Below are 12,495 nucleotides of genomic sequence, written 5' to 3' on the forward strand. Positions count from 1 at the left end.
AGGAAATGACACTTAAATTATTTTTACTTTTAACCCAATAACCAACCGCTCGTGGCCTGCAATGTGGATTTTTTATCTAATTACACAATATCACTCCAACTCATAAAAAAGAAGGCGAAGAAGAATAACCAGCTTTTGCCCTAAAACTTCCATTTTGCCTTATATATATAAAACTATATTCTAAAACTTTAAGTTTTATATCAGTTTACACACTTCTGTTCAAACTTTATAATCATAATCCCAGTTCTATCATTCCATTTTGGAATCCTTCTCTTCTCCTCAGTGTTCCCTCGGGGGTCAGTGCCTGTCAGCACAGAAAGCCTCAAATTCTCTTTCCAGCCTTCCAACAAGGGCACATCAACGCTGCCCCTCCCGAGAAACGCAGCGAAAAGCGAGGAGACGGGAAGAGGCGGAAAAAAACTCCGTCTGCTGCTATTCCAGAGGGGGAAAAGGGGAGGAAAAAAATCGCTTTTGGGGGCCGGGACATCCCGCTGGAAGCGGCGGGGGGGCCGCTCCGCCCGGCCCTGATTTGCTGCGCTGCTCCGAGATTGACAAACTCCTGCCTCGGGTTTAAAAGAAGGGGGGAAAAAAAGGGCGGTGTGGGGAGAGAGAGAGAGGAGAGAGAGAGGGAGAGAGAAGGGAAAAACTTTTCCGGCAGCCCGGGAGGAGCAGGCAGGGCCGGAGCTGAGCGCGGCGGAGCCCCCGCACCCTCCGCCCGCCCCATGGCTTTATAAAGGGCTGCTCCCCGGGGGGGGCTGCCGGGGGGGCTGAGCGCCTGCTCTGCGCTTCTAGAGACAGCTTGGATTGGTTTTTTTTTTAATTTTTAAATTTTTTTTTTTTTCATCCCCCCCCACCGCCTCCTTGAAGCTGCGCCGAGCTGGTGCCCCGTTTTTTTGGGGAGCATGGATACGCACACGCGGTGGAAAAGGCGCAGTTGGATACGGAGCTGCTCGGTGCCCGCTGCGCTGCTGCTGCTCTTGGGTGCCCTGTCCCTCGGCCGGGCAGGTAAGGGGGGTCCCCGAGCCCCCCCAAACCGCGTGGGAGATGCTGCGGGGTCGTGGGGGAGCGGGCGAGGGGGGATTTGGTGCGGGGCAAAGAGTTTTGGCTTTCCTTCCTTCCCGTGCATTCCAGCAGAAAGGAAAAAAAAATAATAAGAAAAAAAAAGAAGGAAAAACCACGCAACAAAACCCACCCAACCTCCTTTAGCTGCCCGAGTCTCTGAATGCCATTTGTCAGGGGGCCCGTAAAAGGGGAAAAAACTTAAAACAATTCTTTATTCGCCTTCCTTGGAGCCAGAGCTGCCTCTTGCCGGGCTGCTTTTTCCGGAGGAAAAGTCGGGCATGAGTTTCTGGAGGCTCTGCTTCTTTCTGTCTCGCTGTGGATATATATGTGAATGTATATTTAGTCCCCTGGAAACCTCCGGGCTTGCGTAGTTCCTCCTCCTTGAGGAGCAGAAAGTTTTTTTGTCCCGCAGGAATCTGCTCTCCCTCCGCGCATCAAAGCTCGGGACACAAAAGCTTTGGAGCTGCCCGGGGACCCCAAAGCTCGCTGTCCCCTCACCAACCCCAATCCCGCGGGGTTTCTCCCTAAAACCGGGGCTCAGAGGAGCAGGAGGAAGCTCTGAACTTCCAGATGTGCAGCAGCACAGAAAACCACTGGAATGTCATTTTTCTCCCCCCTCTAATCGTGCAGAAGAGGGATTGAACACATTTCTGCTTCCCTTTGGGGTCGTGCAGTTTTGTTTCCAGAGCTCTGCTTCCCAAATTTCTGCCCTCTGGGAAATGCCAGGGCGGAGGGAGACTTCGTGGGGTGCTGGAGGAGTTTTGTGGGTGTTTGCAGAGCCTTTTCCCGGTTTCTAGAGGACACTCGGAGGCACCGGCGCTGCCCAGCTCTGTTTGTGTTGGACTTCAGGGCAGGATTTGTTGGCCGAGCCGAGTTTTGAAATCTGCGAAGTTAAAACTCGAGTTCTTCAGGGTAACTTGAGAAGCCGAGAAGTGCCCTGAAGAGCTGGGCTGTCTGGGATTCAGCTTCCCTGCCCGAATTTCGTGTCCTCGGGGTGGTTTTTGCAGGGTTTGTTTGAGTGTTACCAGCACGAACAGCAGTGGGATTCTCTGTGTCAAGCAGCGGGATTGCCAATTATTTTCATTTCTGGCCTCTTCAAATGACCTTAAGGAAGAAGAGGTGGGCGTTGGAGGAATGCTTCCATTAAGGCTTTGCTTGTGGAGGCTGAGCAGGGTGGAAAACTCAATGAATAAAATGTCCTGAACATCCCTGCAGGGAAATTAGGGGCCGGTGGGAGATCCCCGAGTGCGTCCTGCAGAGGGATTGGGATGTTGGAGCGCTGGAATTCCACCAGCTCCTCTTGTCAGGCCGCCCGCTCGGGTACTTTGTATCAGCTGAAAATTGAGTTATCACCAGACCGCTGTGTTCCAAAGGAAAAACAACAATTTATTCCTTTCACTCGTGCCCGTTCTGATGCTGAGCATCCTCAGGCACTTCCCTGTCTGTGTTCATCCTTCAGACAATCCCAAAGCGCTTCTGGAAGTTCCCAGGTGACTTTGGAAGCAGCTTTTGGGGGCAGCTGCCGGGGCAGAGGATGGCTGGGAGCTTTTGTGCAGCTCTGAGGAATGACTCTTGTGGTGAAAGGCTTTGAGTTTTCCTAATGAGCCGCCTAATAGGACATCAAATCATTTGGGTGAGGGAGGAGCCAGACTGGGGCTGCTGATGGCATTGACTAATGGTCTCGATGGCTTTTTTTTTTTTTTTTTTTCATTTTTTTCCACGTTGTCTCTGGTTTTATTGCGGTGTTGTAGTTTCAGGATAGTTGGTTTCTCTGTGTGGGGAGGTGAATTTTCCCTGTAATCTGTGGGATGGCACCTGGCACAGAGGATTTCCAGCAAATAACAGGGAAATAACAATGTCAAAGCTGCCTCCCACCACTGCCCATCCAGCTCAGATTTTCCCATATTTGCACAGATGATGTCACACCAAAATCAAACCCACAGACAAAGCTGGAGCCCCTCTCTGCTCTTACAAATCCCTGTAAAAACCAAATCGGGTTTCTGGGTGAAACTTTTTTTGGATGCAGCAATTTCCTTTAGTGGCAAAGAGTAATGAGGATCCAAACTAAAATAAAAATGCTGAAAATTATGTTGTATCCTGTTACCTTGGCTATTCCCCAGTCACCTAAACGAGCTAAAAAAATCTTTATCCAGCCAGTTAAAAGAGAGGTTTATTTAAATACTTTGCCAATCAAAAGTGTTGATATTGTTTTACAAGAAGAAATTTGACTTTATAGGTCTGGAATGGGTGTCAGTTCCAATTTCTCCTGTGAAAGCTGGATTATGCTGTCAATGCACTGCCAGGTTGGGAATTTGGAAGTTAAAAGCACCCAGCCCTGGCCAGGGGACAGCAGAGAACTGGTCTTGTTCTTCCAGGGGCAGGAGGAAAACTCCATGCTGAGCATTCCCTGATTTCAGGGAATTCCTTAAATTTGGGAATGGGAGGAATCCCATTTCAAATCCCATTTCAAATCCCACCAGGGGCCCCATTTCATCTATTTGGGGTAACTCTAAGACAAAACCCTTTGGGGAGTTGCTGATTTTTGGTGAGCACACAGGGACAGCAGTGAGGACTCACCCGGCTCTGACCAAAACATGTTTTTAACAGCAAGTTGAAATTAAAAAAGCTGCCTTGGTGTTGTTTCTAGTGTTTGTTGTGTGCCCTAGGAGAAATCAGGAGGGGCTGGAAAGGGGTTGTGAATCCTTATTTTAAATGGGTGCTGTCCCTGCCCTTTAGGATTGGGAATTGGAGATGGATTTTTCAGGTTGTCAGCACTGCAGGGCTTGTGCTGATGTCTCTCAGATTTGGGGAGGACTCACATATCTGCTGTCCCCCCTCTGAGGGCTGCAGGTGTGGAGGTGGGACACCCCTGGTTTAATTTGAATTAATTTGGGTTCTTTGCCCTCAGTGTGGCAGCAGCAAGGGGTCAGCACAGAATCCCTGGGGTTGGAAAAGATTCCCAAATCCCTGAGCCCAACCTTTGAACACCGCCCTGTCAGTTAAACACCAGCAAATCACAGCTTTAATTTTGAAGGAGGTTTTCCATTTTTCCCATTTTGTCACTGTCCCTGAGGCCCTGAGTGGCACAGAGATGTCCCTGTCAGCTTGGCGGTGCCCGGCTGCTTTTCCTCTGCCCTGAGCTGTGCTCAGCTCCTGGTGCTGTCTGTCCATCCCTGTCCCCCTGTCCCCTGGGCAGGAGCTGCATTCACACAGGTAGGATTTGATTTCTACCACGAGCCAGAGGAGCAGGAGGAATTGCCGTGGGACATGCCCAGTGCCAAGTGGCATTTTGAGATGTTTTGAGTTTAGTCTGGACTTCAGGAAAAATCTGGGAGTGCTTTCCAGGAAACTGCTCTTCACTCCATAGGGTTTATCTGCTGGGCAGTTAAAATTTGCCTTTCATTCTCTCAGGAATGACTTTTTCTCTTGTATCCTGACTCCTGGACCTGCTGGATCGGGGAGCTGGGGATGCCCTTCCTGGATGGATGAATGATGGATGGATGGATGGATGAATGATGGATGGATGGATGGATGAATGGATGGATGGATGGATGATGGATGGATGATGGATGGATGGATGGATGGCAATCCCTGTGGAAATGTGGAAACCTGCAGGGAGAAAAGAGCTGGCAATGGATCCACAGAAATTCAGGAGCTTTCTGGCCCTTTCAAACCTGGCCTTGGACAATTCCAAGGATCCAGGGGCAGCCAGAGCTGTGCCAGGGCCTCCTCACCCTCACAGCCAGGAATTCCTTCCCGATATCCCATCCAAACCTACCTTCTGTCACTTCAAAGCCATTCCCCCTCATCCAAAGCCCCTCACAAATTTTGTTTTCAACTCTTGAAGGGGCTCTGAGAGCTCCAGACTCACTGGGAAGAGCAGCTCCATGGGAATTCACTTTAAAGTGAGCAGCCCCTAGGACAGGGGAAATCAAGATAAATCTGGAATTTCATCCCTTCTGTCCACACTTGCCCACCTCTCCTTTTGCCTCCTGAGTGTAGCTGGAGTTTGATCCCCAGGATGCAGCAATTGCTCTAGAAAATGGATCATTTGGCAGAGAAAAGTATAAAATATTGTATAAAGAGCATAAAATATTGTATGGCAGAGTGTCAAATATTGTTTGGGTCTAAAGTAGAGTATAAAGTATTGTTTGAAATGTGGGTGTCAGTTTGTAACACCCAGATTTTGGTAAATGGGAAGTGCTGGTTAAAGTGAGAAGAATTCTCTGGGAAATAAAGTGAATTCCCTTTCCTTTTCCCTCCTCTCTTCCTTGGGAGAAGTTTTTTCACTTCCAGCCTGGCCTCACTTTATTTAACTCTTCGTACTAAATTTGATGTGATTGGGATTGAATTTTCAGTCCTTAAAAACACAATAAAACCTTTGTGTGCAACAAAGCAACACCGAGGATGGGAAGAATGAGCAAAACCAGGGGAACAAAAAATAAAATTTAAAAAAAAAAAGGTTGAGACATGAAAGAATGGAAACATTTTGTTGAAATCTAATGTTATGTGGAAAAAATTGGGTTGGCAACGTGGTATAATTAACCACTGGTTACTGTTGGCAAGTCCCAAGGCTCTTGAAATCCAGCCTAGCACTGGCTGAAGCATCCAAATGATGTCGTGGTTTCTCTGTGGACGTGTCTGGAAAATCTGTGGAACTAAAATAAATAAATGAAGGAACTACACAAAAGGCATTTTTGAGGTCGGTTACTCCAAGTCTGGGCTCTTTTTTTTTTTTTCTTTCCAGAAGCCAAGAGGATTCTTAACATCATCTGGAAGCTCTCACAATGATGAGATGTCATTTTTTAAAAGGGAGGAAAGTTGTATTAATGTATTTACAGCAGAGTTTTTCTTCGAGTTTGTGTAATAAGCCTGAGAGAAAAAGGAGAGTCTGGGGATGGGCGAGTGGAAAAGCTGCATCAGGGCTCATCCCTAAACTCTGCTGTGGATTTTGTCCCAGTTCTCTGGATTTCCCATGGCCTGGGGCTGATCCTGCATCCCTGTGTGGAGCCTGGCCCTGAGGGGTTGCTTGAACACGATTTTATTGCTGATGTGCCAATAAAATCTGTGTTTTCAAGCAGCTCCAGGAGTCTCTTTCCATCCCTGTGCTTCAGGCTGTGTTGGTGATTGATTTTTTCTACTTTAAAAATGCTTTTCCTCCTTGGGATATTTTTTTTTCCCTGTTGGGCAACACCAGTGCCCCTCACCCAGCAAATCCAGGAGGTTATTTGGATTTTGGCTTTAGATTTGGACAGGTTTTTTACAGATTATACCAAGAGCACCGTGCTGTTCTGTTGACTATTCTCAGAATCCTTTGAATTAGACCTAGAAAGGAAATTTGGAGCAGAAGATCACTTGGGCAGTCACAAAAAATCCCTTCAGTTTACTGGAAAAAACCCCTTTTTGGGGTGCAAATGGAAGGGGGATGTGCTGCATGGTGATGAACTGGAGTTCATCTTTAATAATTTTTTTTTTTAACTTTAAAAACACTTTTCTTCCTTGAGATATTTTTTTTTTCCTGTTGGACAACACCAGTGCTCCTCACCCAGCAAATCCAAGAGGTTATTTGGATTTTGGCTTTAGATTTTTTTACAGATTATACCAAGAGCACCATGCTGTTGTGTTGGCTGCTTTCAGAATATTTTGAATTAGATCTGTAAAGGAAATTTGGAGCAGTTTTCCTAAAGGTGAATGTGCTGGATGTTTGGTGTTCTCTTCTCCTTCATCTCGATGAACACTGGAATTATCTTACCTTCAATTTACATTTCATACATTTATTATCCAATTTATTTCTTACACAAATTATTAACCCATATTTGCCTAAATCTCCCTGTCAGCTGGGAGATCCCTGCCTGCATCCAGCAGCGCATCTGCAGCCAGGGCCACGGGAATCCTTTCAGAACAAATCAAGCAAAAAGTGATTCCTGGGCTCAGCTTTTCAGCAAACTGCTTCAAGGCCTTTTTTTTTTTTTTTTTCCCCTTCTCTTTCTGCTCCACCTTGCAAGGAGAGGAGTTTGCAGCACTCAGGAAGGAGCTGAGTGGGAAAGGAGAGGTCACTGAGGGCTCTGCTGGAGTCCCTGCTCATCCCTGTCAGATTTAGGGACTTTGTGGGATTTTGTGTTCCTTGTGCCTGTCAGCTGGAGCTGCTGGTTCTGAGTGGGGAAATTCAGCAAGCAGCCCGAGCTCATGAGCCTGGCTGGCCTCTCCTCCTCTGCTTTTCCTCCCTCCACCCCCTTTTTTTGTTTCCAAGACAATACTGGAGTAAGAATTCGCTGCAGCCGAATTCCTGGAGATGACACTGCCAGTTTCCCAGGATCTCTCATCCTCCTGCAGCGTTTTGCACTGGGATTTTTTTTTGCTGCAGCTCATCCAACTCTCAAATATGAATTAAGCAGCGAGTTGGTGGGATTTTATTTTATTTTTTTTCCATGCTGGATGTGCTGGAATGAGATACCTACTGTGTGTGCTCTTGTGTGCTGCAGGGGAGAGATCTGCTCCGAGGGCTGTGGTTCACCAGCTGAATAATGCAAGCATTGTTTGGGTGCCCTTATTTCCAGCTTGCACCATTAAAAGTGAATAGAAAGGTCAAGGAGATGAGTCACAGTGAACACAAGTGTCATTCTGCTCAGGAGAAATGGGAAAAAGGAGCTTCCAAGCGAGGTGCTTCAGCTGGTGCCAGCCCTGCTTCGCTGGACTCGCAGGGAAAGCCAGAGGAAATCTTGGCTGGGATCTGCTGGAGTGTCCAAACACCTAAAAACCCCAGGAATTCCTTCCCAATATCCACTCCAAACCTACCTTCTGGGTGGGGGCTGGAGCTGGGCTCTGCTGGGAAGATCCAGGGGATGCTCTGGAGAAGCTGGGCTTGGCAAGCCCTGGGGAGGGCTGGCAACTCTGGCTCTCCTGTACAGCCACTGGCACCCAGAAGGAAACAATTCCTCCAGATCCACCTGGAAATTCCTCCTGCTCAGCCAGAATCACCTTCCCTCAGCTCCCAGAGGCAGCGTGGGGTGAAGTGCTCTTGGAGAGGGATTTGGGACAAGGATCCCAGGGAAGGACAAGGGGGAAGGGTTTAAACAACCAGAGGGACAATGGGAAGGAATTGTTCCTTGTGAGGATATTTCAGCCCTGGCTCAGGGTGATCAGAGCAGCTGTGGCTGCCCCTGGATCCCTGGAAGTGCCCAAGGCCAGCTTGGAGCGACCTGGGATAGTGAAAGGTATCCCTGGATGAGCTTTAAGGTCCCTCCCAACCCAAACCATTGTGATTCCATGATTATCCCTGAAATTCTGCTGGGATTTGGAGTGGTGGGGTCCCCATCTCCCCCTGCAGTTTCCCAGGGAAGGACTGGAGCAGAGACCCCCAGAGCACAGCCCCGTGCCCTGCCCTCCCCTCTGCAAATGCCCACTTGTAAACGAAGCTTTTTTGAATTTCCTACCCAAATTTCCTGCTCCAACAAGCCCCAGGCAGCTGGGGAAGCACTGGCAGAGCCCTGGCAAGGGGAATGTGGCTCGTGGACAGCACGTGTGGAAGGGCTGAGGAGCTGGGGGGGCTGTGCCAAGTGGGTGGCATGGGCTGGGGACCTGGCCAGAGCTTTTCCCTGGAATTGCTGCTGGAATTGCACTGGGACAGCAGCAGTGGCCAGGGCACAGAAGGAATTCAGGGCTGGTTAATGCTTTTTCAATAGGGTGGAGTTTAAATCCTGGGCTCCTGTACCTGTGGGTTTCTTTTTTTACACCCTCCTCTGGGTTTATCAGTTTGGCTCATTGCTTTTCCCTGTCCTGGCAAGGAAACATCCCCAGTGCATTTGGGATCGTGGTGTGCTGCCACAGACTCCCCTGCACATTTTCCAGCACTCCTTTGGGGTTTTGGCAGCATCTGAGCCCTGAAAGTACACAGGAATATTGAAATTTTTGATTTCTAGCCATTGGATTTTTCAGTTCTGAAATCACTCTGCTGGTGTGAAATAGATATTCCTCTGAAAAGAGAGAGGAAGCTTCAGAATCCTGATTTATTCTGCACATTCAAAACACACCTTCAGCAGGGAGCCAAAGCCAGCCCTGCTCCCTGTCCCTCTAATCGGGGCTAATTTCCATAAACAACTTTGCAAATGAATTTGCCAGTTCAGCTTTGATCCCAGGTGGCCAAAAATTCCACCAGAATTCCAGTGGATATCAAATGTCTGGGAACTGGGACTGGTTTGCTGGTGAGGCAACAGAATCATGGAATGGTTTGGGCTGGGAGGGAGAGGGGAGTGGAGCTCACTGAGAGCTGGAGCTGATTTTGGGGAGCTGAGCCTGGTTTGGAGTGAAACATTGGGGTTGTGCTGGAATTCCATGGAAATTTGGGATTTCTGCAGAGGGGTGGGGGATTGGAGATGGTGGGAGCAGAGCTGAGAGAGAGGTGGAGCTGATTTTGGGGGCTGAGCCTGGTTTGGGGATGAAACATTGGGATTGTAACCTTTGTGCTGGTATTCCATGGAGATTTAGGATTTCTGCAGAAGAATGAGGGGATGGAGATGGTGGGAGCAGAGCTGACCAAGAGCTAGAGCTGATTTTGGGGGCTGAGCCTGGTTTGGGGATGAAACATTGGGATTATGCTGGTATTCCATGGAAATTTGGGATTTCTGCAGAAGAATGAGGGGATGGGAGCAGAGCTGGGGTGCCATTCCACGGGAGAAGCCCTTGAAGCAGGGCACAAACCTCCCTGGAAATGCCCCTTGGAGGGTTTTTCTTGGAAAACAAGAGGTTGGCCATGCCTCAAACACAGCTCTGCTGCTCAGGGGGCTCCTGGAAGGACCAACCCTGGCTCATCCTGATGCTCCCCTCGTTCCCTCTGCGTGTCCTGCCTGGTGGGACAGGGGGTGACAGTGGTGTCTGTGCTCCAAGGGAGGCAGCAGGGCTGGGAGGGAAGCGGATTTCTCCCTCTGGTGCTCGGGATCCGATGGAAAACTGCGAGGAATGTTCTCTCAGCAGGGCTTGCAGGACCGGGAGAGGCACATTATCACGTCCTGGGCACTTGGGGGGAGAAAGTCCCTCACTCTGCCTCTCTCCAATGTTTAAATTAAAACAATCTGGCTTTTCTGCAGCTCTTGGATGCTTTCCCTGCTGACCTCAGGAGCTGGGATGGGAGGAGGAGCCAACAGACCCAAACTGGCTTTGGTTTTTGGTTCTTTTTGGGGGTTTTTTGGGTTTTTCTGTTTTGGTTTGGTTTGGTTTTTGGTTTTTTTTTTTTTTTTTTCCCCTTCAAGTCCTGAATCCCTGCAGGATGCAGAAGAGCAAAACAATGAGGGCCATATCTGCTCTGCAAAGATCCATTTTCCCCAGTGCTCTGCAATGGAGCAGCTATATCAGGCAGCTGGGAGGGAGCAGGCACAGGCTTTTCCAAGCCCAGACATTCCCACAGCAGACTGGGAAAGGCTGGGCAGGATCAGCCTCTCACCCCTACAAAAGGACAAAGCAAAGCCAAGGTGCTCCAGAGCCTTTGGCACCATCCCTAAGGATGCTGGATCCTTCATCCCCAAATTCCCAGCACAGCTGTGCTGGGAATTCTGCTTGGACTCGCTGATCCTTAAGGATTTTCCACCCTCAGTGACCCTGAAAGTCACCCCAGGGCTCTGCTCTGACCCTCTGACGCTCAGGCTGAGTTTTGTCCTGGCTCAGGGCCCCTGGCTGGGCAGAAATTGGATTTTTTTTTTTGCTCCCTGGCTGTGCCTCAGGCTCTTGCAGCACTGCTCTGGTCTACGTGGAGCTGGGGGTGGATCCAGGGCTGGGAGCAGCCTCTGCTGGGTTTGGGAATTTGGGAGGGAAGAAGTACAGCAGCATCACTCCTGAATTACAAAACTTCCCTTCATCTTCTCCTGCTGCTGCTCTCTGTGCTGGTATTCCATGGAAGTTTAGGATTTCTGCAGAAATCCTCTCTGTGCTGCCCACGGGAGGTTTTGGGAGTTTTTCCAAGGTTTTACAGCCCTGGGTGGGATTCAGGGTAGGAAAACACAGTGGGATTTCTTATGGCAACGGGGATAACACCAAACTGATCCAGATTTTTCCTGTGAAATACAAACCAGAGCTTGGTTTGGGTGTGGAAATACCCATAAAGAACTTTGGGCTCCTCAGCTGAAGGGAATCAAAATCCACACCAATAAACCCCGGGATGCTGTGAGACAGAGGCAGAGCCTGAGTTTAAGATGTTCTGAGGGGTGCTGAGAGCCCAGCAGGGTTTCCCTGCCTGCAGCTCCCTTCTCCAAAGCCTTGGCCAGACAATTTGGGGCCCTCCTTGCCCTGGGGACACCGATCCCAAACCCTGAATAAACACTTAACTCCTTTTAGCAGCACGGTTCCTGCCAGCCTGCAAACAGCTGAGCCTCTGCTGCTGCCCCATTCCTGTGGCCTGGGATGGAGCTTTTTATGGATTAAACTGAAACATCTGCTTTTGGGGGAGTGAAATCTGCCCCTTCAGCTCAAAAAACCCAGGGTGGGATTTGGGGCTTTGTTGGGGTCACGTTGGTGATTTTTTCTGATGGTGGCAAAATGCCCAAACTCAGTTTTAGTCAATGGAAAGTCTAAAAATAGATGAGGAAAAATAAGAATAGAGATGAGAGGGAGCTTCTGTGAAACTGAACTTGGGGTCTCTGATGCTGAGTATCAAAAGTGCCCCAGGAAGTTCATTTTGGGGGAATTTCCTTCCCCTTTTATTGAGCCAGGGATGACAGTGGAGGGAGTGCTGGTGCAGACAGGTAGGGCAGGCCTGTGCAGTGTCAACTGACACAGGAAAATGTGGAAAATTCTTCTGGGAAGTCAGGCCTGGCTGGGAATAATCACTGGGAAACCCTGGAGGTGAAATAACCCAGAGTGAATAACCCAGAGTTAAGGGATGGGTGTGAGGCAGGAGCTGCTTTTGAGCTGAATTTGACCTGTAATATCCTGGGGTTTGTATTAAATTATTCAGTTCTTTGTGCATGGCAGTGATGGGCTTACAGCTGGAGCTTTTCTGCATCCCTGTCCTGGTGGGCTTGAGCAGGAGGAACCAGGAAAAGAGCAGAGTCCTTTCCAAACTCCCACAGTTTGGAGTGCTGCCTGCAGCTGGTGTTGTATTTTCTAGGAAGATTTCTCCCTTCTCCTTGCTCTGGAATAATCTCTCAGCATGCTCATGAAGGGATCACTCTGAGCGACCTCTTTGCATTATAAAGACAATATTTCTTTTCCTGTAGCTATGGAAAATCTCCCTTCCCTCTGGGTTCAAAGTGAGGGCACAGAAAAATGGACTCAGATCAATTTTAAGCCCAGCACTAAGTTGTTTAAATGCTGTTTATTTAGTGATGAGGAGAACATCAAAATGCTCCATGTAGGAATCAATCTTCCTGAAATACAGGATAAAATATGCTGATAACTCAGCATCTGCCTTGTCTCCAGGATCCTAAATATTTCCTTCCCTCATTC

At 48.8% G+C, this 12,495-nt stretch overlaps 1 protein-coding gene across 2 annotated transcripts in view; it reads left to right on the forward strand.

Moving 5' to 3' along the window:
• Nucleotides 1-647: 647 nt before the first annotated feature.
• COL5A1 (collagen type V alpha 1 chain) overlaps nt 648-12,495 on the forward strand; it is a 128,899-nt gene continuing 117,051 nt past the window's right edge. For both annotated transcript variants that reach the window (XM_041483929.1, XM_041483930.1), the window contains exon 1: nt 648-1,005. In XM_041483929.1, coding sequence (XP_041339863.1) covers nt 903-1,005 — 103 coding nt within the window. In that variant the 5' untranslated portion in view covers nt 648-902. The remainder of the gene's footprint in view (nt 1,006-12,495) is intronic.

The sequence above is a fragment of the Pyrgilauda ruficollis genome, unplaced genomic scaffold (genome assembly GCF_017590135.1).
Source record: "Pyrgilauda ruficollis isolate IOZ18807 unplaced genomic scaffold, ASM1759013v1 scaffold62, whole genome shotgun sequence".
In the NCBI taxonomy this organism is placed as follows: Eukaryota; Metazoa; Chordata; class Aves; order Passeriformes; family Passeridae; genus Pyrgilauda; species Pyrgilauda ruficollis.